General features: G+C 45.4%; 1 protein-coding gene across 1 annotated transcript in view; it reads left to right on the top strand.

The window, feature by feature from the left end:
* Window positions 1–3,858, top strand: part of LOC117354604 (zinc finger protein 271-like) — a 106,649-nt gene extending 102,791 nt beyond the window's left edge. Inside the window, exon 6 of the mRNA XM_033932391.1 lies at window positions 919–3,858. Coding sequence (XP_033788282.1) covers window positions 919–3,329 — 2,411 coding nt within the window. The 3' untranslated portion in view covers window positions 3,330–3,858. The remainder of the gene's footprint in view (window positions 1–918) is intronic.
* The last annotated feature ends 23,021 nt before the right edge of the window (window positions 3,859–26,879 follow it).

Raw genomic sequence — 26,879 nt, 5'->3', positions numbered from 1 at the left:
GCCACTGCTTGCCCTGTATCGGTAGCACGGATTATTGCTATTCCTTGGGTTTTGGCCTAGTACTTGTGACTTGGATTGGCCACCATGAGAACAGGCTACTGGGCTTGATGGACCATGGGTTTGACCCATTAAGGCCATTCTTATGTTCTCATGTAACTCTATTCATCATATACTGTATACTACCATATCAGACCATAAATGCATTACTTGCAATCCCATTACATAAACACCAAAAGAGAATGCAAAGAGTAACCCTCTCTTCCCCTCCCCCTCCCTCCCCACAGGACCACATTACAATACGTGGGATCTAGTGATTTTTGTGAAGGAGCAGGATTGAGCCCCAGTAATTTTGGCCTTGTAAGCTCAACTCTCAAAATGGCTGTCATGATCTTGTATGCTGTCTCATGAGATTGGTGCCAGAGGTTGGGCAGCCATTTGAGATCATAGCCAGCATGGGTAGGAGTGACTGGGGAATCACTCCTGCCTTGACTACAACCCTAGACCACCAGGGATTGTAAAATAGCCCCAAGGGGGGCATCTGCAGAAACAAGGGAGTGGCAGCTGCTTCTATTCAGAGGGGAGAAAAACGGATGGAGCAGGACAAAGCATAAATGTTGGCCTCCATTGAAAATGCAAGTTCAGTTTCGGCCATAGAATTTTGGAATAAACCAAAATTAGGCAGAAAAAGGATTTTGGGCGGATTGATTAGTTTCTACCCATGCCATTTCCAGTAAACATTTTGTCATTTCAGAAACCTGCAGTGTTTTTAGAAGAACACTTCAGCAAATAGTTTTCAATTAAGAAAGTTCCATTTGAATCCACACATAGAAAATCCCAGTGTAAGATAACTAGTCCTCCTCTTAAAAACCACCACTGTCTTCTGGCACATGATTAATATCTTCTGTTTATATCCAACAGATCATCAGATCACACAAGAAAAGAAGAGAGAAAAGAAGCAAGGAGAAGATCCTGTAGAAATAGAACAAGTCCAAAGACAATCGGGAAACGTCTATGAGAATATTTCCTTGGGAATTGAGAGGATTAACACAAAGAATTGTAAGCAGGAATCAAAGGAGCATGAAGACCCTACAGGAGACTCAAGGGATGGAGACCTAACAGGGAGACCCTTCCAAATTAATAGTAGTGATAAAGTGACTTCTGAAGTCCACCATGGTAAGAGAAAAGGAAAAACACACCACAAAGAATTTACATGTATTAAGTATAAGAGGAGCTTTCCCTTGTTTTCAGAACTTCAAAGGTACAAAAGCAAACATAAAAATGAGAAACCATATAAATTCACTGAGTGTAATAAAAACTTCATTCAACTTTCAACTCTAGAAATTCACCAACAAACCCACACAGCAGTCAAACCATTTACATGTCCTGAGTGTAATAAAAGCTTCACTCAGATTTCACATCTAAAACGTCATCAAATGATTCACACAGGAAACAAACCGTTTACATGTACTGAATGTAATAAAAGCTTCAGTTGGCTTTCACATCTAAAACGTCATCAAATGATTCACATGGGAAACAAACCATTTACATGTACTGAATGTAATAAAAGCTTCACTCGGCTTTCAACTCTAAAAATTCACCAACAAACCCACACAGCAGTCAAACCATTTACATGTCCTGAGTGTAATAAAAGTTTCACTCATGTTTCAGGCTTAAAAAGACACCAGATTATCCACATGGAAGACAAACCACATGCATGTACTGAGTGTAATAAAAGCTTTGTTTCGCTTTCAGAACTAAAAATTCACCAGAGGATCCATACTGGAGACAAACCATATACATGTACTGAGTGTAATAAAAGCTTCACTTGGCTTTCACATCTAAATCGTCATCAAACGATTCACTTAGGAAACAAACCATTTACAGGTCCTGAGTGTAATAAAACCTTCACTCACCTTTCAAATCTAAAACGTCATCAAACGATTCACATGGGAAACAAACTATTTACATGTACTGAGTGTAATAAAAGCTTCACTCAGCTTTCATATCTAAAACGTCATGAAATGATTCACACGGGAAACAAACCATTTACTTGTACCGAGTGTAATAAAAGCTTCACTCGGCTTTCAGAACTAAAATTTCACCACAGGATCCATACAGGAGAGAAACCATTTACGTGTACTGAGTGTAATAAAAGCTTCACTCGGCTTTCAGAACTAAAATTTCACCACAGGATCCATACAGGAGTGAAACCATTTACGTGTACTGAGTGTAATAAAAGTTTCATTCGGCTTTCAGAGCTAAAAATACACCAGAGGATCCATACAGGAGAGAAACCATTTACGTGTACTGAGTGTAATAAAAGCTTCATTCAGCTTTCAAAGCTAAAAAGACACCAGAGGATCCATACAGGAGAAAAACCATTTACGTGTACTGAGTGTAATAAAAGCTTCACTCGGCTTTCAGAACTAAAATTTCACCACAGGATCCATACAGGAGAGAAACCATTTACGTGTACTGAGTGTAATAAAAGCTTCATTCGGCTTTCAGAGCTAAAAATACACCAGAGGATCCATACAGGAGAAAAACCATTTACGTGTACTGAGTGTAATAAAAGCTTCACTCGGCTTTCAGAACTAAAACTTCACCACAGGATCCATACAGGAGAGAAACCATTTACGTGTACTGAGTGTAATAAAAGCTTCACTAGGCTTTCAGACCTAAAAAGACACCAGAGGATCCATACAGGAGAAAAACTATTTACGTGTACTGAGTGTAATAAAAGCTTCACTTGGCTTTCAGAGCTAAAACTTCACCACAGGATCCATACAGGAGAGAAACCATTTACGTGTACTGAGTGTAATAAAAGCTTCATTCGGCTTTCAGAGCTAAAAATACACCAGAGGATCCATACAGGAGAAAAACCATTTACGTGTACTGAGTGTAATAAAAGCTTCACTCGGCTTTCAGAACTAAAATTTCACCACAGGATCCATACAGGAGAGAAACCATTTACGTGTACTGAGTGTAATAAAAGCTTCACTAGGCTTTCAGAGCTAAAAAGACACCAGAGGATCCATACAGGAGAAAAACTATTTACGTGTACTGAGTGTAATAAAAGCTTCACTTGGCTTTCAGAGCTAAAACTTCACCACAGGATCCATACAGGAGAGAAACCATTTACGTGTACTGAGTGTAATAAAAGCTTCACTAGGCTTTCAGAGCTAAAAAGACACCAGAGGATCCATACAGGAGAAAAACTATTTACGTGTACTGAGTGTAATAAAAGCTTCACTTGGATTTCAGAGCTAAAACTTCACCACAGGATCCATACAGGAGAAAAACCATTTACATGTACCGAGTGTAATTAAAGCTTCACATGGTTTTCCAATCTAAAACGTCATCAAATGATTCACATGAGAAACAAACCATTTACATGTACCGACTGTAATAAAAGTTTCACTCTGCTTTCATATCTAAAACATCATGAAATTATTCACACGGAAGACAAATCATTTACATGTACTAAGTGTAATAAAAGCTTCAGTCGCCTTTCAGAGCTAAAACTTCATCAAATGATTCACAGGAAAAAAACCATTTACATGTACTGAGTGTAATAAAAGCTTCACTTGGCTTTCAGTGCTAAACTATCATCAAATGATTCACACGGGAAACAAACCATTTACATGTATTGAGTCTAATAAAATCTTCAGTCGGCTTTCACATTTAAAACGTCATCAAATGAGTCACATGGGAGAAAAACCATTTACATGTACCGAGTGTATTTAAAGCTTCACTGAGCTTTCATATCTAAAAATTCATCAAATGTTCCACACGGGTACAACCATTTACATGTTCCAAGTGTAATAAAAGCTTTACTTTGCTTTCATGTTTAAAAATCACCAGAGGATCCATACAGGAGAAAAACCATTTACATGTACTGAGTGTAAGAAAACATTCACTTGTCTTTTAGAACTAAAAATTCACCAGATGATCCACACGGGAGACAAACCATATAGACTTGCTGAGAGCTACATTCTATATATAGCACCCAGAAAATTGGCACTGAAAAATGAGTTATTCTATAAGCTTAGAGTTAGGAATGGTTTATAAAATAGCATTTACACCTGGGAACTGCGACAACGAAAAGATGGTGCAAGTGTCTGTGACTAAATTTAAATGATGGTTAAATCTTCCAGAAAAGGAATTAAATCCCACCCAGCTATAGTTGATATTGAAGCCTTAAGGTCTTCTCGCTTAAACTTTCTTTCTCTAATTTGCAGTCTGACTTTAGTACTATTGGGTTCAAAGCTGAGTGGGACGGGCACAGACTGTGTCCACGTGTCATTCTCTAGGCCTTAAACAGGCTGTTCCAAGTAGATGGAACAGCATCTATAAAATGCTAGTATCCATAAGTATTTATCCAAACGGCACTCAATTTTTATATATAAATGTTCTTGTGAGGATCACCAATTGAACTCTCACCAAGCTCAATATATACCTCAGACTCCTCACCTCTAATGTATAAACCCTAGCTCCTCAGAAGTACCACCTGGGCTCAAAAGCTTTCACAGCCCTAGGCTTTATGTACTACCTCCTCACGAGCCATTATCAATTTTTACTCACAAACTTTATTATTAAATTTTTATTTAACAACCCTTCTAGCATATTTCAAGGGTACTTAGCTTTTAATTATGGTCTTCTTTTGAGGGAAATAGGAGCCAACATGTTTCACCCACAGAAAGTTTTTTCAAGGCTTATCATCCCTATTTAAAAAACAAAACTGTTTAGTTTATTTCTAAAACGTTTATGTTGAAATATTTTTTATTAAAGTTGCAAGAAAGTACAGGTAAAGCAGTAACAAACATGAACCAAATTCTTTCATATGTGCACAAACCAATCCTCCCCCCCCCCCCCCCACGTCTAGGAGTAAAGTCCAACAACAACTCAGGTAGCATGTGTTTAACCTCATAAGTTGTGTAATCTACCGCGAGCAAGAGGAGTAAGGTCCATCCAGAAGTGGTTCCCAAATCTGACAAAAGCGACAACCTGGGCCTTGGTCAAGATCCCCAACCTGTCTCCGCTCCAAAGAGGCGTGAACGATCATCAAGGATCTCCATTGGCTATATGATGGTGGGTCCTGGGACAGCCAGTTGGCCTATATCGCTTTTTTGCCCATGATCAACACTCTAGTCACAAAAGCTGTCATCCTTTTTGATATTGGCGTTGCGATAGTATAATATCCGAAGAGTGCTCTTGGCGTAGGACACTATCGCCTTCCCCAGAGAGATGTTGTATAATGTCCAAGACCAGGCCAAAACTGTAGAATGCGGGGACATGTCCAAAGCATATGTCCCAAAGAAGCGTGGGCCAACCTCTGTTTTAGAAGTGTTTCCATTAATTTGCTTACCCCAGAAGTCAGACTTACTGGCCTGTAATTGCCTACTTCTGTATCGCCTGGTAGACCAGTATAATTCCTTTACGGATGGGTATTGTACCTCACTGCTACCAGCAGATGGAGACTGAGATCAAATGTATATCAGTATAGCTTCCCCCCTAAGAATCCAGTCTTCCTCAGTCTCCAGTAGCAGGTGGTAAGGCTAATTCGTCTCCCCTCTTAGAACTGTTGGAACTTTGTTTTTGGACTCCTGGTTCCCCTTTTGTCCGAACAGACCTTGGACAGGTCCTGTTTTGTGATCTTTCTGACCTCGTGGATGTCAAACTTGATGGGGTCTCATGCTGGGTCCCTCCACCCACCTTCTTCCACCTCCCCATATTTTTCTAGAGGTGCCTCAACTGGCAGTCTGGCCCCCCTGGTTGGAAAGCCCTCCAGCTTTGAGAGCCGTGGAGTCTGTTCTGTAAAAAAAATAAATGAACAAATCCTGAGCTGTGCCAGTCTAAAAGGCTAATTTCCCTTTACTGTACTGTTTCCATTGAAGAATCTATTTTATCTGCTAATAGTTTGGCTGATTTTTTTTCAATACCAAAATACAAAAATTGAGGTTTACTTTAGCTGATCCTATTAATCATCATTGGTGTTTCCCTATCCTTCAGGGTGCAGAGGTTCCCAGAGTAGATTTGAGTTGGAACAAATTTACAACTATTGACTGGCAAACCTTTCGTAAGTTCTATAACAAGTATGTTAATTCATAATGCAGACTTGGCAGCTGTCCTCCAAATGTTATGAAAGCTGCCCCAGTCAACTTCAAGGCCAAATTGTTAATTTGGGTTAATTTCTTGTTATCCATAGGGAAGTTTCCTGAAGAACAGGGTCAAACTGTGATTACTCCAATTATAAAAAATACTAAAGAACTATCTAGTAGCCCTGATTGTTCTGCTTCTGTTTAGTGCTTGTTTTGCCCTCCCACCTTGGCTGTGCTAGATTTTTTTTTTCCCCCCCCCTTTCTTTTTCCCCTTCTATTTCTCTGTTCTTGTTGTTGGGAGGGGTGGGTGGTGGGGTCTGGGGTTTGGGATATCTTTTGCTATTTCGCATTTGGTGCACCAGTGTATTCTTTGTTGTACTCATTGCTTTTTCTGCCTTTACTGTGCTCTGTACACTGATTGTTTTTCGTACACATGTTAACCAGCCTGCGGGTGCTACGCTTTGTACTTTTTCCTATCATGTTTAATGACTTGTTGGTCCTTTTTATCATCTTTATCTTTTGATGCTCTGTGTGTTTGCCCGTTTATAATAAAAAAACAGTTTTCCATTAAAATAAGTGGGGGGTGGGGGGTTGTGACCTTGATCCTTGGGGCCCTGAGACTGATGTGACTGCATTCTTATCTGTAGTTGTGCCTACTAGTCACTTTGTTTGAAAACTGATGATAATACTTTCATACTTAGTTAGTTAAGACTCTGTTTATATAGTTTTTACCATTGTATGGATGACCACATTGATATTGTCTGCTTTCTTTTTTATCATCATCAATAAAAATGTTTCACCTTAAGAATCATCTAATATTGCATCTAATTTTAGACCCATTACCAGTATTCCTCTGGTTACTAAATTACTGGAAGGACTGGTAAACGCTGAATTAGTTACATTCTTGGATAAGTTTAGCATTTTGCGTGATAATCAGGTTTTAGTACTGAAACAATCATGGCCTCTTTGTTTGATTATCTGCACTCATTATTCAGTCAAGGTTTAAGCGCTTTAATTTTGCAGCCAGATCTGAGCAGCACTTTCGATCTGGTAGACCATACCATTCTTTTAGATTGCTTAGAATCCATTGGAGTTGCGGGAAATGTCTTGAACTGGTTTCGTGGATTCCTGGGTAAAAGATCGTACCAAGTGTTCAAGGATGATACTTTGTCCTATCGTGAAAATTCCTGTGGGGTTCCGCAGAGCTCGTCTCTGTTCCCTACCTTGTTTAACATTTACCTTGTCTCTTTGGGAAATTTATTGCAAAGTTTAAAGCTCAAATTCTATATTTATGCAGATGACATTACTATAGTCATCCCGTTAACCTGTCTGTCACCTGAATTCATAAATTCTTTAGTGACCATTTTAAATCAGATTGAACTCTGGATGACTGCTTTTAAATTGAAACTAAATGCAGAAAAAAACTAAATTCTTTTTAGCAATTCCCAATGATAAGATTAAAGAAACAATAATACATGTGAATGGTTTGGACTATAATATAGAACAATCCATAAAAATATTGGGTGTGACTCTGGATAAACATCTTACACTGGAACAACATACCGATTTGCTGTTTAAGAAATGTATCTTGGTGCTTTGGAAGCTTTGCACCATTACAAGTATTTTGACGAAACCTCTTTTCGTTTATTGGTACTAAGTATGGTATTAAGTATTCTTGATTACTGTAATATTATAAACTAGTATTTTAGCCTGTTACATTAACGGGTGCTAGAATATATGTCTGTCTGTCTTTATTTCTGTGTCTCTCTCCCTCCCGCTGTCTTTTTTTTCTGCCTGTCTCTCTCCCTGGCCCCCTTTGTCTGTCTTTCTGTGTCTCTCCCTGCCCCTGTGTCTTTCTTCTTTTCTTTCTGTCTCCCTTCCTCCTGCTATCTGTCTTTCTTTCTATCTATCTGTCTCTCTCCCTGCCTCCTATGCAGCAGCATTTCTCCCCCTCCACTTCCATTTGCAGCAGCCACAGCAGTATTCCCTCCCCCTCCATTTACCTTTGCAGCAGCATTTCCCACCCCCCACTTCCCTGTGCAGCAGCCACAGCAGCAGCATTCCCTCCCCCTCCATTTCCCTCCCCCCACACCACTTCCCTGTGCAGCAGCAGCGTTTCCCCTACCCCCCCTTTCCCATCCCGCGATCTGGCCGGCTCCCTTACTCCCCTTCCCTTCCCTCGGTCCCTCCAAACTTGCTAATTCCAGCAGCGTCTGCAGCACTCTACACACGCTGCTTTGGGGCCTTCTATTGCCCTCATTTACTCTGGCACGTCCCTGATGACATCATCAGAGACGCGGCAGAGCAAATAATCCCCCATCCAAACAAAGTTAGTTTTTAAAAAGTCTAGAACCTTTACTTTTGAATGAGTCCTCTCAATATCCATCTTAATATTAAACCGTATCATGCAGTCATCACTGGATGCCAGATGATCACCCATTGTGACATCAGAAACACGTTCCCTATTTGTAAGCACTAAGTCCAGTATGACCCCATCCCACGTGGGTTCCATTACCAACTGCTGGAACAGTTCTCCTTGTAGAGAATCCAGGATCACCCTTTTATAGAGATACCCCGATCAATATCCAGCATGTTAAAATCACCTTTTTTAGATATATTCAGAATATCAACTATTAAATTTCTGTCCACTTCTTCCGTCTGTGATGGAGGCCTGTATATCACACCAATGTAAATATATTCACCATTCCCTCTTTCCAAATTGATCCAAAGTGCCTCTTCCTTGCTCTGCAGATCCTGCAATTGTGTGGCTTTAATATGTTCTTTGACATATAACGCTTTTCCCCCTCCTTTTCTTCCTACCCTCTCTTTCCTGAACAGATTATAGCCCGGTATAACTACATCCCAATCATGGTTGTCTGTAAACTATGTCTCTGTGATCGCCACTATATCCAACTTATCTTCTTCCATCACTGCTTCTAGATTCAGAATCTTGTTTTTCATACTTGGAGCATTAGTATATACTACTTTCCAGACATTGTCCCCTTTTTTCCATCCATTTAGAGGTATTCAGTGATTTACTTACCTGAGGGCTTATACTCACCCGCCTTTGATCACCCTGCCCCATCACTTCTAGGTTAAACCCTCTTCAGTAGATTAGCCAGCTTGCGCCGAAGACACTTCTTCCCTTCTTTGATAGATGCTCAGCAGCCCTTGGAAAATCACCCCATAATCCAGGAAGCCAAAACGTTCTCAACAACACCATCCACGCAGCTACACATTCTTCTCCAGGATCCATGCTTCTCTGACCTGGCCCTTACCCTCGACAGGAAGAATGGACAAGAATACCACTTGCATACCTGACTGCTTCACCTTCACTCCCAGAGTCACAAAATGACTTTTGATACATTCACAGGGGTACCTGGCAGTATCATTAGTACCAATGTGGATGAGCAGCATCAGATAATAGTCATCAGGCTTGATGAGTCTTTGCAATCTCTCTGTAACGTCTTGTATTTTACCACTAGGTAGACAGTATATCTCCTGGGACATCATGTCTAGTCTTCAGATGGACGCTCGCTAATCACCACTATCTTATGCCTCCTAGTGGTCATGGATCCAGCAATTTTAGGGATTTCAAGCTTAGGTCCTGCCTTTCCCTAGGATGCTCTCATCTCCTCCACTTCCATAGCAGCATCCCGGTTCTTCAGTTAAAGGGTGGGTGGAGTCACAGTACCAATCTTGCAGGGTTCCATAACCTGAGTTCAGCTGTCTTCCCTCATCACATCCTCTTCTTCTCCACTGCTGGAAATCTTTGACACCTCATAAACCATTTCATCGATGTACCCTCATTCTCACGGATGCTTCTCAGTACTGCCACCTCCTCTCTCAGTTCCTTTACTTCCTTCATGAGGGATTCAAGCTGAAGACAGCTTGCACAAGGAACCACTCCCTCTGCCTGGGTAACATTTTCTGACTGCACAGAGACAGAAGCTGTAACCTGAGCATTAGCTTTGGTGACATGATGATTCCCAGCCATAATATGGTTGCATAAAGTGTAGTTACTTACCTGTAACGTAGGTTCTCCGTGGACAGCAGGATAGTCAGCCACATATGGGTGTTGTCCCAACAGCTCCCAATTTGTGGATAAGCTCTCCAATAGCTCAAAGAGAGATTTTTTATTTTTTTTTCTCTGAGCACTTGCAGTGCCCGGGCCCCACTGGGCATGCCTGAGCCCTACCCATTTCCCCCTGCTTCCCCCTAATCCCCAGGATGTTCCTAGCTGTGGCCGGGTCGGCCGTATGGGGAGGCGGGTGGGTTGTGTGGCTGACTATCCTGCTGTTCACGGAGAACCTACGTTACAGGTAAGTAACTACACTTTCTCCTAGGACAAGCAGGATGAGTCAGCCACATATGGGTGACTCCCTAGCCGAGGGATGTACCGACTGGACCTGCGCCTTAGTGCTTTTTGCATCCCTCGCCTGGCTGTGGAGGCCGAGCTGGGCAGGGTAATCAGGCAAAGCAGGTGAAGTTGTGGAAACAAGGTTTTAGATAAAGTGCTATGTTAACTGAGCAATAATACTCACAGAACAGTGAACTGGTCATTGACAATCAATGAACAGTGAGAAACCAACTGGTCAACAGTGACAATTTGTACTTGCATGTGAGAATTCATACTTGCCTATTCCACATTCAGTCTAGGCAGGAGTGCTGGAAGACCTACTTAATCGATATCTATAACACCCTAGTTGATCAGTGTTTGTCAAGGCTGTGCTAGTGGTTGCTGTCCCTCCCAGGAGGGAAGAGCCACTTCCAAGACTGCTCGGCCGAATGCATTTGGAGCGTGGAATGCTATGTCGAGGCAGTAGTGCTTGGTGAAGGTGTGCATGGAGGACCAAGTGGCTGTATCGCAGATGTCCCCTATTGGTGTGTGGTGCAGATGAGCCGTTGTGGTGGCTATGGCTCTGCGCTGGTGGGCGTTGGCTCCCACCTGCGGTTGACGCTGTGCTTTTCTATAGGTGAAGGGGATGCACTTTTATATCCAGTGCGAGCGCCTGCGTTTGGTGGCCTGAAGTCCTGGTCTGTTTTGGTCGTAGGAGACGAACAATTGAGGCTTGTCTAATCTGCTGCATAGTCAGGGCCCGCACACAGTCCAGGAGGTGTTGCTGAGGTGGCAGTGTGCCTACCTGTGGGGAGATGTAGAGTGCCGGGAGGCACGCTGAAGCCACCTTCGGCAAGAATCGGGGGTGGGTTCTGGGTACCACCCTGTTCTCATGGAGGAGTGTGTCGGCCGACACGATGGTCAGGATTTTCCCGGCCAGGAATACGGGATCTGCCTCCCCCAAAGGTTTGAAGAGGTCAAGGTGAGCTGATGCGGCACCAAATTGAGGTCCCATCCGGGCGGTGGTGGTCTGACCAGTGGGTGCAGATTGGACAGTCCCTTCATGAAATTTTGTGATTACTGGATGCCTCGACACTGGTTTGTTGTCTAGGCCAGCGTGGTATGCCGCGATTGCACTTAGGTGGACCTTGATGTAAGTTCATTTTAGGTCCCACTGAGATAAACTCAGTATGTACTGCAGGATGTCTGGTATGGGGCAGTTGTAGGGGTCTCGCTGCGTGTCTGTGCACCGGTAGCGGAACCTTCTCCATTTCAATCCCATAGCTTTTTCTGGTTGAAGGTCTTCTGGCTGCCATAAGTGTGTGCTCCACGTCTTGTGGTAGGTTCATCCTCTCATCATTCATGCGGTCAGGGCTAAGGAACGCAGATCGTGGTGGAGGGTAAGGTTCCCGCGTTGTGTTATGAGAACTGCACTGATCGGGAGGGGGGAGAGGTGGGAGAACCGCTATCCCTTGCCGGAACGGGAACCATGGTTGCAGGGGCCCGGACAGGGCAATCATGATCACCGTTGCTCTGTCCTGAAGGATCTTCTGCAGGACTTAGGGTATGGCGGATAGGCGTATAAGAGTCTGTGGTTCCAACTCACAGACAGACCGTCGGGGCTGAGACGGCGATGGGTTGATCTCTTTGCGCAGAAGGTCGAGTATTTTGAGTTCGGTTCGGTTGCAAACAGGTCGATGCTCGGTGTGCCTCAGGTGCTGAAGATCTTCTTCATCGCTGCTGGGTTGAGACACCACTCATCAGGATCCAGCTGGTGGCTGAGTCTTTCTGCCAGGTCGTTCTGCTCCCCCGGGAGGTAAGTTGCCTGGATGGGGCATTGAATGGAGTTGGCGAACTCCCACATGTGGCAAGCTTCCTTGCATAGCGAGATTGACCCTGTCCCTCCCTGCTTGTTGATGTAGTGCATGGCCACCTGGTTTTCTGTTTGGGTGAGGACTGCCCTGCCTGTTTGACGGTTTTGAGGGCATTCCCTATGGCCCTGAGCTCCAGTAGGTAGATATGGAGTGAGGACGCCTGTGCGAGGATCGAGAAGGTATGTCCCCCCTCCATGTTTGGAGGCATCCGTGGTGGCCACCAGCTGGTGAGGTGGTGGTCTGGTTTCCCTTTCGCTAAGTTATCTCAGGCAGTTCACCAGTGAAGCGTCTTGTGTATGGGCTGGCGAATGGGTATCTAGGTGGTCAGAGGTTGGGTACACTGGTCCCAGTGACGTCTGAGGTGCCCTTTCAGGGATCTCATGTGTAATCTGGTGTGCTGCACAACAAAGACCGCAGCCGAGACACAGGAGGGAGCGTGCTGACGATGAGCTGCTGGCAGGGATGCACTGGGCCAGGGATGTCATGGCGTCAATCTGGTAGTCCCGTAGGCGGCCTTGGTCTCTGTGGTGTCGCTGACTGCCCAGATGAACGATATCCCCTGGGTGGGTATCAGGTGGGATTTCATGTAGTTGATGAGGAACCCCCAGTTCTTGGAGGAGGGTTATGGTGGTTGTCGGGGCTGCCAGCTGTTGAGATAAGATAGGACGGACACCCCTTGAAGGTGAGGATGTACCACTGCCACGCACTTTGTGAACGCTCTTGGAGCCGTTGAGAGTCCTAGGGGCAGGACCTTGTACTGGAGGTGTCTGTCTTGGCTTTAGAAGCGACGATGCCTCCTATAGGCTGGGTGCATGGGATACTAGCCAATACTCGGGCTGAAACAGGGCCAAGACTGTACCCAGAGAGTGCATCTGGACCTTGTTGTATGCACCTGTTGAGCTTGCAGAGATCCAGGAACAAGCGTTGTCCTTGTCCATGGTGACGCGGGGGTTCCTGGAGTAGAAACCCCTTGGTGATCTCCTCTGTTCGTCACCGCCTCTATTGATTCTGCCGAAGCAAGTCCTCTCCTTGCTGCAGGAAAATTGGGTCGTCAGATGGAGGGTGCCCCGCCCACTCGGGGGGGGGGCGGGAGTGCAGACAAATTCAGAATCCCTGCTTGATGATGCTGAGGGCCCACTGGTCAATGGTGATCCTGGGCCAAGCCTTCGCAGACAATCTGATCCTGCTGGGCCGGAGGGTGGTCAAGGTTCTGTTTTTGCCTTGGGGAGAGGGCTGCCCTTGGATGCCCCTGCCCCTCGCTTGTTTGCGTAGCAGTTATGTTACTGTTGCGAGTGCTGGGGCAAAGACTGCTGCCAGTGTGGACTGGCTCGGTAGTGAGCTGGAGTCCCTATCTTATTTTATTTATTTATTTTCTCTCACTGGCCTCCTGATAAAGCCGCATCTGGAACTGGAGCGCAGCAATTCTTGCGCTCAGCATTGCGCCCTCGAAGGTCTTTTTCCCCGTGGAAGCCAGGATTTTTCAGGTCCTTCCCTTACGGGGCGTTGGAGGGGGGGGTCGTGCTGCTCTGTTTCTCTTAAGTGCCAAGGCTACTGCAATGTCCCTGTATGGCTGCTGCGGGTTGTCGAATCCCTGGGCTGGAAAGATGTGGTACTTCAATCCCAGTCTCCTTGATGTTGGTTGCCCTGAAGAGGGAGTCAGCCAAATCTCGTCTCTGCAGTCCAGGAGGTTCTTGTGGACTGGAATCGCCACTGCCTGCGTGAAGTACTGGTACTGGTAGTTCAGGCCTTGTAGTACTCTGTCTTGGGTACTTGTCCACCCACGTGGATCTTGAGAAAGGCTGTGAGTTTCTGGAGGGACTTGGGGTGAGTCCTCGTTTGTGGGTTTTCTTTTTTTTTCCAGTTAATTATTTATTTATTTTTGCGGGTGGTGACTCAGGGCGTGGCTGGAGGCTGGTGTGTTGCTTGTTCCTCCGTTGCTTGGGTGCATGGCATGCCGCTGGAACGCACCATGTTGTTGTACGTGGCTCCCTCTAAAGGGGGGCATTGTGGGGAGCATTGCCCGCTAAGAGAGGAGTGGGTCAGCAGGAGGATTAACTGTTGCTGCTGGTCCCACCCCTGGTGGTTCGCAGATTCATGTACTGCTCACTTAACTGTTTGGGTAACTCCATGTACCCCACCGTCATTCTCTGTCCTTCTTGAGAGGGGGGAGAGCCTGCAGAGAGGGGGCAGGATGCACCCCTTCATCTGTGCCAGTGCTCCTGGCTCCGTTTCCCACTGTGCCAGGAGGCAGAGAAAGAGGAGTGATAATGCCTCTTGAGTGGGCTTCTCCTGCTGTACTGCCTACTGTATATTAAACTGTACAGCGCTGCATATGCCTTTCAGTGCTATCGAAATCATAAATAGTAGCAGAGTCCCTCATGCTGGCTGGAAAAGCATCTGAAATGCAGTGAACTGCTCTTTAGGCTGAGGAGTTTCAAACCCCCACCTTTGGAGAGGCATGGGCTGACATGCCGCATCGCTGATGATATCAGCACCCTGCTGTGAAAGGCAGACTCCTCTATCTCGACATGAGAGGGGGAGGGGGAGGGGTGGGAAAGGTGTAAACTGCAAGACCCTAGGAGGGAAAGAAGCAGTTGTTTTGGTTGTTTTTTTTTTTGTTTTCAGCATGTCCTTTACAAGCTGAGGTCTACAGGTCCCCTCCGAGGGAAAGAAGCATGGGAGTTTCTTTCTCCTTAGATTCAGATTGGGAGGAGGGAGGGGCAGAGCCCTCGGGGCTGCAAAAGATTATCAGAGGTTTTCCCAAAAACAAGCAGATAGGACTTACCTTTAGGGCTGGAAGGGGAACCCCGATCGTCTCCCTGCAGAGGCTGGCTGTACATGGCAGCATGCAGGCTGGAGGGCGAAAACCCCAATCTGCTGATTACAGAGGCTGGTTTTACGCGGCAGCATGCAGTGACTCCTGGAGAGATCTCTCGGTCTGGTGAGGCTCCTATCGGCTGCCCTGCAGAGGCTGGCTGTAAGCGGCAACATGCAGGGACTCCTGGAGAGATCTCATAGTCTTTGTAATTTTTGATGGAGTGAAAAATCGAACTACTTGTACCCGTTCTACTCCACCAGTCCAAGCTGCACCTGCTGTTATACTACCGGCGAAGTTACTGAGAATTTTCAGTCTTTTTTCTACCTCCATCTGCTAGACATGGAATATAACTCACTGGTATGGATTGGTCTAGCTGGATGATGAGGAAGATAGACATATCAAATACAAATTCAAATATATGAAAATAAACTTGCTTTTCTGAAATATATATATATATATTTATTTTTTTATTTATTCAATTTTCTATACCGTTCTCCCAGGGGAGCTCAGAACGGTTTACATGCTTTTATTCAGGTACTCAAGCAGTTTTCCCTCTCTGTCCCGGCAGGCTCACAATCTATCTAACGTACCTGGGGCAATGGAGTACTGGGGAAATAGGCTGTGAAAACTGTAAAGCTGTTTACAGATACTCTGCATGCTGTTTTGAATTAAATAATTTTCAATTTTTCAATTTGTATTTTATATTTCTTATCTTTTCATTACGTATTATTTAATGTTTTTAGGGTTGAATTTCAATTAAAATTTGTAATTGCCACTAATTGCGCAATTAAAAGATTTTTTTCCCCACTGTAGCTCCTTGTGACTTTGGGAAATGAAGGGTTAAGTGACTTGTCCAGAGTCATAAGGAGCTGAAGTGAGACAAAAAATAAATATTTATTTATTGGGATATATTTACTGTATTTTCACTCCATAAGACGCACCTGACCATAAGATCCACCCTAGACTTAGAGGAGGAAAACAAGAAAAAAAAAAACCAACATTCTGAGTCTGAACAGCTTTGTGGGCTTCTCAAGCCTCTTCCATACTTTCCTTTTGCCTAGACAACTGGTCCTGGACTTCCACCAGTTGCCTCTGGAGGATTTTCTTGTCCTCCCTTAATTTAGCCACATATTCCACAGCAAATAGCTGGTCTTCTAACAGGTCTTCAATTTGGCGCTTAGCCTGGTCTAACTCAGTAGCTAGATCTTGAATTGGGCTTTGGAACCCCTCCAGGTAATCATCTTGAAGCTCTGTCTCCCCTTCTGGCTGAGACACCATGGCAGATAACCCATTCCAACCTTCAGTGGGCTCCAAATCACAGGGTTTGACCAGGCTCCTTCTCTTGGGCTGTCTGTGAGTCAGGGTTTGGACACGCTGGTCTCCTTTCCCTTCTTGGAACTTTTGGGCTTCCATTTCCCCACTCTCCTGGATTTAAAACCTGCTTCTTTCTGCTGGCTAGTTCCTTGACTGCCTCCTAGTGGTCTACTGGCTCCAGGGCACTTAATCTCTTGTGCTCCTCTGACCCTGCCAGGACCCTGGTGCAAGATCAGCCAGGTTTTTTGCCACTCTTCCTCCCAAACTCCCATTTTGGGTTCCTAGATTCTGGTCTCTCACCAGTGGAACCTGGAGTACTGACTTTTATATTTCAATCTGTTTTATTGAAGGAACATATCCGAACAGTGCAAATTAAAAATACAAGCAGAGCCCTAGTTCTTGTGGGCCCACTCCTGGAATTATGCTAACATTGTAAATAGTTCCCCCAAGCAGTACAAAGTATACCAACATTCCCCCCCCCCCCAAGTAAGACCCTAAAGATGGAATGTCACAACAGGAAAAAAAAGGCAGTATATTAATGTAAATCATTCAAAATCAGATTTCTAGCTCTGTATGATAAGGAGTTAAGGGTCCCAGATCAACAGGAAGATTCTTGTAAATTTAAGAGTCAGATGAGCCTCCCAAAGCTCGAAAAGTAGCAACCTATGGGGTTGATTTCTCCAATGCCAAAAACTCGGAGGAGAATCCTGTACCCAAGACTGCATTACGCACTTATGGCCCACCATACATGCCTTCAGAAACAACATGCTCACATACACAAACACACACATACTGTGTACAGTGGTGCCTCGCATAACGGACGCCTCGCACAGCGAACGCTGCGCGCAACGAACTTCAGGTCTTGCTTCCCACAACAAACTTCGTTTCACACAACGAAGTCGCCCGAGCTGCATCGCTTAACTGCCCTCTCTCCGCCTGGCTCCCTGTGCTGTTGCGCTACATATTTTAAACCCCCCTGCCGCCGCTGCTGCATATTTTTAAGCCTCTGCCGCCACCGCATATTTTTAAACCTCCCCCCGCCGCCACATATTTTTAAACCTCCCCCCGCCGCCACATATTTTTTTTAAAAAGCCACCACTGCTGCAACTTTAATCTCACCCGCTCACTCGAACTGGTGGTCTAGCAAATTTCCCAGCCAGAAGCGCAGACAGAGATCAAGAGCAAGCCTTCTGTGCTACTGCCTGGGCCTGCGCTGATCTCTGAATGGCTGCAGTCAGCTCTCACGGGACTCACAAGAACTAACTGCAGCCAGCTCTCGCGGGACTCACAAGAACTAACTGCAGCCATTCGGAGATCGGCATGGGCCCACACAGGCGTGCAGAGGAATTGCTCCTAATCTCTGCGCTTCTGGCCTGTACGCCACTGGCTGGAAAAAGTTGGGAGGAATTAAAAAAGGTACTGGGGAGTATGTGGGGGGTGATTATAATACACAGCAAGGATCAACAAAACCCCTGTCTCCCCTCCCCTTCACATATATCCCCTCTATATCATGCTAACAGAATACCACAGTCACACATAGCAGGAATAGGGTTAGGGTAGTGCAACTAGGGCAACTGTCCCCCCTGGTCAAAGAGAGCCGTAAGCCTCTGCCTGGACTTTGCAGTCCCCAGTTGTGTCTAACACCAGCTCTAACAAGATAAATTTATCTTTTTTTATGTCATCTTAGCATATTATATGCTACAGAACGAATTATTTTTTTTAACATGTATTGTTATGGGAAAACGCGTTTCACATAACGAACTTTTCGCATAACAAACTTGCTCCTGGAACGAATTAAGTTCGTTGTGTGAGGCACTACTGTATTTAATATTCTAGCAAAATATCAGTTGAAATAAAGAAATCAGTAAACTAATAAAAGAAAAAGTACATAAATAAGGAAATAGTCCACAATATTAAGGAGGAGCCACAGGAAAAAGAACCAGGGGCCACAGATGTTAGGCGATTCTACGACTCTCAAAAATCATAACTTGTCTGGAGAGAGTGCATTTATAGATAGGCTTACCAGAAGTCCGGACTTCCTTGGACGTTTCCTCCTTTTAGAGGACAGACTCGGGCATACCGCTGCTGTCGGACCGAGATGTGGAGATTTTAAATGCAGCCATTACCCCTAAAGAATTACAAAACGCAATTCAGCTCCAAAGAAATGATTCTGCCCAGGGCCGGATGGCTTCACGGCAGAATTTTATAAGCTATTATCTGGGCAGGTTGGGCCCATATTAAGGGACTATAATGCCCAGGCGATACAGGATGAGCAATTTCTGATAGAAGCTAATGATGCTTTAATAACCTTGATATTGAAGCCAGGAAAAGAGAACACATCCCCCGAGTCCTATAGACCTACTTCTCTTTTAAATGTGGATATTTAAATCTTGTCTAAAATATTGGCTGATAGACTAGCCAACCTCCTTCCGAACATTATCGATTCGGCTGAGGTGGGTTTTGTGAGAGGCAGACAGGCGGTACACAATGTCCGTAAGGCATTGTTATCTTTGGCTCATGCCCAATCTCAAAACATACCAATGATGCTCCTCAGATTAGACCCCGCCCAAGCCTTTGATCAAGTAAATTGGACTTATTTATTTGAGGTGCTGGCATTTTTGTGGTTGACAGGTTGGTATGTTAGAGCGTTGAGTACTTTGTACGCGTCACCTAGAGCAAGGTTGCTGGTTAATGAGATTATTACATAGAAACATAGAAAGATGACGGCAGAAAAGGGCCAAGGCCCATCAAGTCTGCCCACTCTATAGACCCTCCCCTTAAGATTAGCCAATGTTTTGCCCTGACCCACGTAGGGATCCCACATGGGCGTCCCATTTATTCTTAAAATCTGGCACGCTACTGGCCTCGATTACCTGTACTGGAAGCTTGTTCCATTGATCAATCACTCGCTCCGTGAAGAAATACTTCCTGGTGTCGCCGTAAAATTTCCCTCCCTTGAGTTTGAGCGGGTGCCCCCTTGTGGTTGAGGGGCCTCTGAGAAGGAAAATGTTATCTTCCACTTCTATACGTCCGGTGACGTATTTAACCGTCTCAATCATGTCTCCCCTCTCCCTGCGTTCCTCGAGAGTGTAGAGCTGCAAATTGTTTAGTCTTGCTTCGTACGAGAGACCTTTAAGCCCTGAGACCATTCTGGTCGCCATCCTTTGGACCGACTCGACCCTTTGCACGTCTTTGCGGTAATATGGCTTCCAGAATTGCACGCAGTATTCCAGATGAGGTCTCACCATGGTCCTGTACAATGGCATTATGACAGCAGGCTTTCTGCTAATGAAACTTCTACGGATGCAACCCAGCATCTGCCTTGCCCTTGAGGAAGCCTTCTCCACCTGATTGGCAGACTTCATGTCTGCACTAATGATTACTCCTAAATCTCGTTCCGCTGAAGTCCTGGTCAAGGTCTCCCCGTTCAAGGTATAAGTTCTGCACGGGTTTCTGCTACCTAGGTGCATGACCTTACACTTCCCAGCATTGAAGCCCAGCTGCCAGGTTGAGGACCAGCATTCCAATGTACGCAGGTCCTGCGCCATACTATCTTGTAAATTGCTCTCGCTTACCATATTACATAGTTTGGCGGCGTCGGCAAATAATGTTACTTTACCTTGAAGCCCATGAGTCAGATCTCCTATGAATATGTTGAAGAGGAGCGGACCCAAGACCGAGCTCTGCGGCACCCCGCTGGTCACCTCCGATGTCTCAGAGAAAGTACCGTTAACCATCACCCTCTGAAGTCTGCCACTCAGCCAATCATTGACCCATGCCGTTAGAGTCTCTCCTAACCCCATCGATTTCATCTTGTTTAACAGTCTGCGGTGTGGGACGCTGTCAAAAGCTTTACTGAAGTCTAGGTACACTATGTCCAGTGAATCTCCTTCGTCCAGTCTTTTTGTTACCCAGTCAAAGAAGCTGATGAGGTTTGATTGTCAGGACCTACCCTTGGTGAATCCATGTTGATTGGGGTCCCATAGATTCCCTTCGTCCAAGACCGTGTCCAATTGGCGTTTGATCAGTGTTTCCATGAGTTTGCATACTATCGATGTCAGACTCACCGGTCTGTAATTTGCAGCCTCTGTCCTGCAACCCTTTTTGTGCAGAGGAACAACGTTAGCTGTTTTCCGGTCCAAGGGGACTGTCCCTGTACTCAGTGAGAGATTGAAGAGCACGGCTAACGGTTCTGCCAGGACATCACCTATCTCCCTGAGCACTCTGGGGTGCAGATTGTCCGGTCCCATGGCTTTGTCCACCTTGAGTTTTGTTAGCTCAAAGTAAACCTCGCTGGGTGTGAATTTAAAATTCCGAAACGGGTCTTTTGTGTTTGACTGTGGCTTCAATTGAGGGCCGGACCATGGCGCCTCGCAGGTGAAGACCGAGCAGAAGTATTCATTCAGTAGTTCGGCCTTTTCGGGATCCGATTCTGCGTAATTCCCGTCCGTTTTTCTCAGGCGTACTATCCCGTCTGTGTTTTTTTTCCTGTCACTGATATACCGGAAGAAGGATTTGTCCCCTTTCTTAATGTTGTTTGCTAGAGTTTCTTCCACTCGAAGTTTGGCCTCCCTGACTGCCGTTTTGACCTCTGTGGACTTGATCCTGTGTAGCAGTTGATCTTCGCTTTTCCCCGTGCGTTTGAAGAAAGCAAATGCGTTTTTCTTCTCCTTAACGAGACGTGAGATCTCTGCGGTGAACCACTGGGGTTTGTCTTTTCTTCGCCGTTTATGTGATGATTTTATGTAACGGCCGGTTGCCTCGTGTATGACAGATTTCAGGGATTCCACTCTTAGTAATATAATGGCTTCCAATCTAATGCCTCTGAAACCAGACTACAGATCTAGATTGGTTCATCAAAATGTATAGCTTTATTTTGTGGAGCTCTCAGATACCTACTCCGTTGATCATTAAAGATTATTCAAACGGTTTTTTGTAGGCAAGGGTATCAATCATTGAGCTCCACCTTGTTTTTTATGGCGGCTTCTATTGTGCCTTGTGGTGTGCGCTCTGTGCCCAACGGGACCCGTTTCGCCCAAATCACGGCTTCTTCAGGGGTCTCACGAAATATGTAACAACTTGTAGCGACTTCATCAAAATGGCGTTAGCTAACCCCTGAAGAAGCCGTGATTTGGGCGAAACGGGTCCCGTTGGGCACAGAGCGCACACCACAAGGCACAATAGAAGCCGCCATAAAAAAGATAAGTGCTTTATTTAAAAAATCAATGTTCAATATTTAGCACTTGTTTCTAACAATACCAACACGACAAGGTGGAGCTCAATGATTGATACCCTTGCCTACAAAAAACCGTTTGAATAATCTTTAATGATCAACGGAGTAGGTATCTGAGAGCTCCACAAAATAAAGCTATACATTTTGATGAACCAATCTAGATCTGTAGTCAGATTTCAGGGATGACCACATATCCTCCACATTCCCTGTCTCAGTTTGGTCCTGGAGTGCCTGATGGACGAAAACTCCCATGCGTGCAAAGTCTGTTCCTCGGAAGTTGAGTACCTTTGTTTTAGTGTTTGATCTATGGAAACCTTTCCTCAGGTGGAACCATACCATGTTATGATCGCTGGAGGCTAGCTTATCTCCCACGAAGACTTCTGAGACGCTTTCCCCATTGGTGAGTACTAGGTCAAGGATCATTTGGGCCCTAGTGGGCTCCATTACCATTTGATTGAGGCGTGCTCCCCTTATGGAGGCTAATAGCCTCTTGCTGCCGCTGGTTGTTGCTGAAGGTGTGCTCCAGTCTACATCCGGCATATTGAAGTCTCCCATTAGTACAACGTCCCCCCGTAGAGCGATATTTTCTATGTCTTCGATTAGTTCCGTGTCCTTGTCTTCCGGTTGTCTTGGAGGTCTATATACTACACCAAGATACAGGCATTTTTCTCTCCCTCTGGCCAGGTTCACCCAGAGGGATTCCCCGGTGTACTTAACATCCGTGATTCTGGTGGTTTTGAATCCCATTTTGATAGAAAGAGGTACCAGACAGGAGTGTCCTTTGTCCCCTCTCCTTTTCTTGCTTTATTTGGAACCTTTTCTTCGCACAGTATCTCAAGATCGCGATATTGCAGGGGTGGACTTTGTCCACCACTCCATAAAAGTGTTAGCATTTGCGGATGATTTATTGTTTACGCTAACTAACCCCAATCACTCTATTCCCCACCTTTGCAAGCTTTGAATGAATTCAGATTTTATTCAGGCTTTACACTGAATTATCAGAAATCTATACCTTTGGCCAGCCCGATTGTGCTGCAACACACATGGGTTTTCCTTTTACATGGGCGACATCATCCATTCGCTATTTGGGAATTTGGATTCCTAGAGATCTTAAGACTCTTTACGATAGCAATATTTCACCTCTATTGCAGGATACTCTGCAATGCTTGCAAAATTGGTCTACCTTCCCCCTATCGATAGCGGCCCTCTATAATATGGTACTTTTTCCAAAATGGCTGTATCGATTTCAGGTGCTCCCGCTGCTCTTATCTTATACTTACAACACTCGCCTAACCAAGAGTTTAAAATGTTATTTGTGGGGGGGTAGGCGACCTCATATGCAATTTTTTAAGATGTGCTTGCCCAGGGATAGGGGGGGTATGGCTTATTGAACATTCGCTGGTACGCCATGGCTTGCCAGATGAGAGATATTAATGATTGGTTTAGGGAGACTGCTTATTTTACTGCTACATCATTAGAATTATCTCTGTTATCTCCATTTCATGTAAGCTATTTTTTACATGTGGCTGATCCGCAGCTATGTCCATTGGTGACACATTATCCTGTATTTGCTCCAGCACGGCGTACTTGGAAGTGGGTATGTAAATCTGCCAAGTTCTCTTCTGGGGTATCTCTGTACTTGCCCATCCAGGGCAATTGTGCCTTTCAGCCAGGATTACAAAATAAGCCCTTTCAAAGATGGGGAACAAACGGATTACAATATCTTTTTCATTTGTTCTTGGAGGAGGGACGGATGGCTACCTTTTTGGAATTAAGTCGTATGTTTGACTTACCGGCCAAGGATATATTTGCATATTATCAGATACGACATTATATTCATTCTTTACCAGCAGATCACTTGACAAAAGACAATCGGGAAGCTCTCTCTGAACTCTAGTCTTTCAGCACAACAGAGGATTCCATTTCGCTTTCACATTATGAGTATTTGGGATAGCCAACCAGGACCGAATTTGGACATTTTGGCAGCATCATGGGATGAGGATTTGCGATGTGCTTTAACAGAAAGTGTCCCCTAATATTACTCACTGGAACTGCAATTGAAGATTGTCCTGCGACTCTACATATCACCTGAAAGAGCATCTCGCATGGGAATTACCACATACCATATTTGTCCGAAGTGCGATTATGCCCATGCATCATTGGGACATATGCTTTGGAATTTTCCTAAAATTTTACAGTTTTGGCAACGCCTGGGCCACTATACTACATCTCTTTGGGGTAAGCGCTGGCTCCCCCAGCCGAGAGCATTATTTGGTTTTTATAACATAGTCACGCCAAAACTTTAAGGGATGACAGCCTTCGTGACTAGAGTGCTGCTGTTGGGAAAAAAAGCTATCTTGACTAACTGGTTGTCCCGGGATCCGCCTTCTTATTCCCAATGGAGATCGTTGATGATTGTGCATGTCACGTTGGAGAGGAAACAGGTCGGGGATCTGGGCCATGGTCCGGGCCATAGATTCTGTCAGAGTTGGGAACGTTTTTGGATGGACCTTACGCCACATGCTCACAGTAGATTATTGAATTTGTGAGACTGACATTATGCTTCCTGCAATGGTACTAGACTCCTGGGGTATTGGGGGAAGGAGGGGGGGGTTGGGATTTTGGTACACGTGGAAGATTTTGATGATGATTCCTGTCTGTATACTTGCATTGTTGTTGGAAATTTAATAAAAATATTTGAACATAAAAATAAAAAGGCTCTATTTATACGAACATATGCTTTTTATCTTTGAAATAATATTACATCCAAGTGTCTAGGGCAAGGGAAGAGCCGAACACATCATCTTCACAAATATGGTAAACTTTTTGTAAGTATATAGATTGGTTAATCTGGTTTTCAGTATCTGATGAGGTCAGGAATTGTTTTCCTCTCATGTGGGTGGAATCTGTAAAAGGAAGTTTCATGTGATCTCCAGAGATCCCCCCAGGTTCATGGAACTCCTGCGGGATTCCCCCCCAGATCCATAGGACTCCCGAGGGGATGGATACTGGTTCTCCATGGTTCCCATGGAAATACCAGCCTACCTTTGTTCCAATGTTCCCTCTAAGCTTCTTGCTAATTTTCATCAAAGGGTGTCAGTGGTCCTTGATCTGGGGGATCTAACTTAACCAACCCAGCCCTTTAGACCACCAGGGTTTTGACTTGGGGGGGATGTCGTGGGAAGGGTCCTTGAGTTGGTGGGGTCCGACCCCCCCAGCCCACTAGACCACCAGGGCTTTGTTTCAGGGGCTTGGAAGAGTGTTGGAAGGGGGGGGGGAAGAAGGCTTTTGCTGCTCTTCCTGCTGGCTGATCAGCTGGGCTGGCAGGGGAGACCTCAAAGCCGCTCATTGGTGGCTTTGGAGATTCCCCTTCCAGCTCAACTGATGGCAGCTGAGTCAGCAGGGGAAGCCCCGAGTGGCAGGGGAAGCAGTGCTGTGACTCAGTTGATTGGAGCAGGGAGAGCAGTTCGAAACTGACAGGAGGGAGGAGCTGTGCCCAAGAAAAGCAAGCACCAGGCACAGTTCCTCCCCTTTTACCAGTGATTCTTTGCATATAACTTGCATGCTATTATGATGAGTATTATATGTACAAAAAATAAATTGCTTCCACCAGGGTAATGTGCATTCTGCCCATAATCTGTTTATTTTATCTGGATAATGGAGGTTTAAGTGACTCATCCAGGGTCACAAGTAGTGCAGTGAGAATTGAACCTGGTCCCCTGCACTGACAATAGGGCTATTCCCAATGATGCTTTTGTGATGGAGACCACTGACTATTTTAGTGGCCAGTACTTTAAAGGGTCGTTTTACAAAACAACAGCAAAATGTGACCTTAGTGTGCTTTCCCCCATGCTAAGGGGCTCATTTCCAAAAAAAAAAAAAGAAGTCCAGATAACGTCAGAGATTGGCACTTGCATGTCTTACTGACAAAGGGCTAGATTCACTAAGCAAACGGGTACCGATCGGTTTGCGAGCCCTTTACGACCAGATTTCCCTCCTGCACTATTTATTAACACCTGTAGCGACCCATCCTGATCGTTCCAAGCAAAATAGTCAAGCGATTGATTCACTAACAATTGCTTGGCTATTTTGAGTCGGGTTTTACTATTGGCAAACCCGACTGCTGCAGACCTGTCGGTAACTGAGTTACTGTCAGGTCTGCAGGCTGCTTCTCCTGTCACGACTGTTAGGGTGTGCGCATGAGCGGGGATCGCTCTGGCCGTGGGTAGGGGTCAAGCTAATGATTGTCCCCATTTGCATGCAGGCCTTTACTGAATTAGTCGGCCGATGTACAAACGGATCGTGCACGGTTTGGAGGTTTAGTGAATCCTGGCCAAAGAAACCCAAGTGCATAAAACAGTATTTATCTGTTTTCTAGAAACAGAGAAACATGAAGGCAGAGAAGGAGCCCATCCAGTCTGCCCATCCCCAGAATCCACTAGCTCCTCCTCTCCCTAAGAGATCCCACATTACTGCTCTGGAATGGGAAATCCTAGTAGAGCAGAGAAGCATAGAGAGGGGGATCCAGGCCCATATTACACTCTAGCCACTATATTTATGGTGGAAAGTGTGAGCCCACCAAAACTCACCCAAAACCTACTGTACTGCTATATAGGTGCCACCTGCAGTCATAAGTGGAATGCCCGCCATTTTGAAGAGGCGGATCTGCTGGCTGGAGGGAGTAGCATCCTGTCGGCCGGCCTTTATAAACAAGGTAAGCAGGGCAGGGGTTTGTGGGAGGCATGACAGTGGCAGGGAGAGGGCATCCCTCCCGCTGCAGGAGGGGGTCGGGGGCTTGGTTGGCAGTGGGAGGGTGTGGGCATTCCTCCTGCTGCTGAAGGGTATGGGGGGGGGGTTGGTTGGTGGTGGGAGGGAATGGGCATCCCTTCTACTGCTGGGGGAGTGTCTGTGGGGCTCCAGCAATATTTTCTGGCAGGTAGTGCTGTCCAATTCACGATTCGAATCGATTCACCGATTCACTTCAGATTAATTGATTTAAAACCAAAAAAAATCAGCCTCCCGATTCGGTGACTGACCCTCCCCACTTTGCCCCCTAAAGCAGGAGCGGCAGCACTGCTTCTTTGCTGGCAGGCCGCTGCCACTCCTGCTTTAGAGGGCGTGGGGGGAGGGTCAGTCAGGAAGTGCTGGTGTCCAGCTTCCCTCATGGCCTCCCGCGCATCCATTTACCTAATTCCAGCAG

This window comes from Geotrypetes seraphini, chromosome 2 (assembly GCF_902459505.1).
Source record: "Geotrypetes seraphini chromosome 2, aGeoSer1.1, whole genome shotgun sequence".
NCBI classification, from domain to species: Eukaryota; Metazoa; Chordata; class Amphibia; order Gymnophiona; family Dermophiidae; genus Geotrypetes; species Geotrypetes seraphini.
The sequence above is the reverse complement of the archived record's forward strand: the minus strand, read 5'-3'. Positions and strand labels throughout refer to the sequence as shown.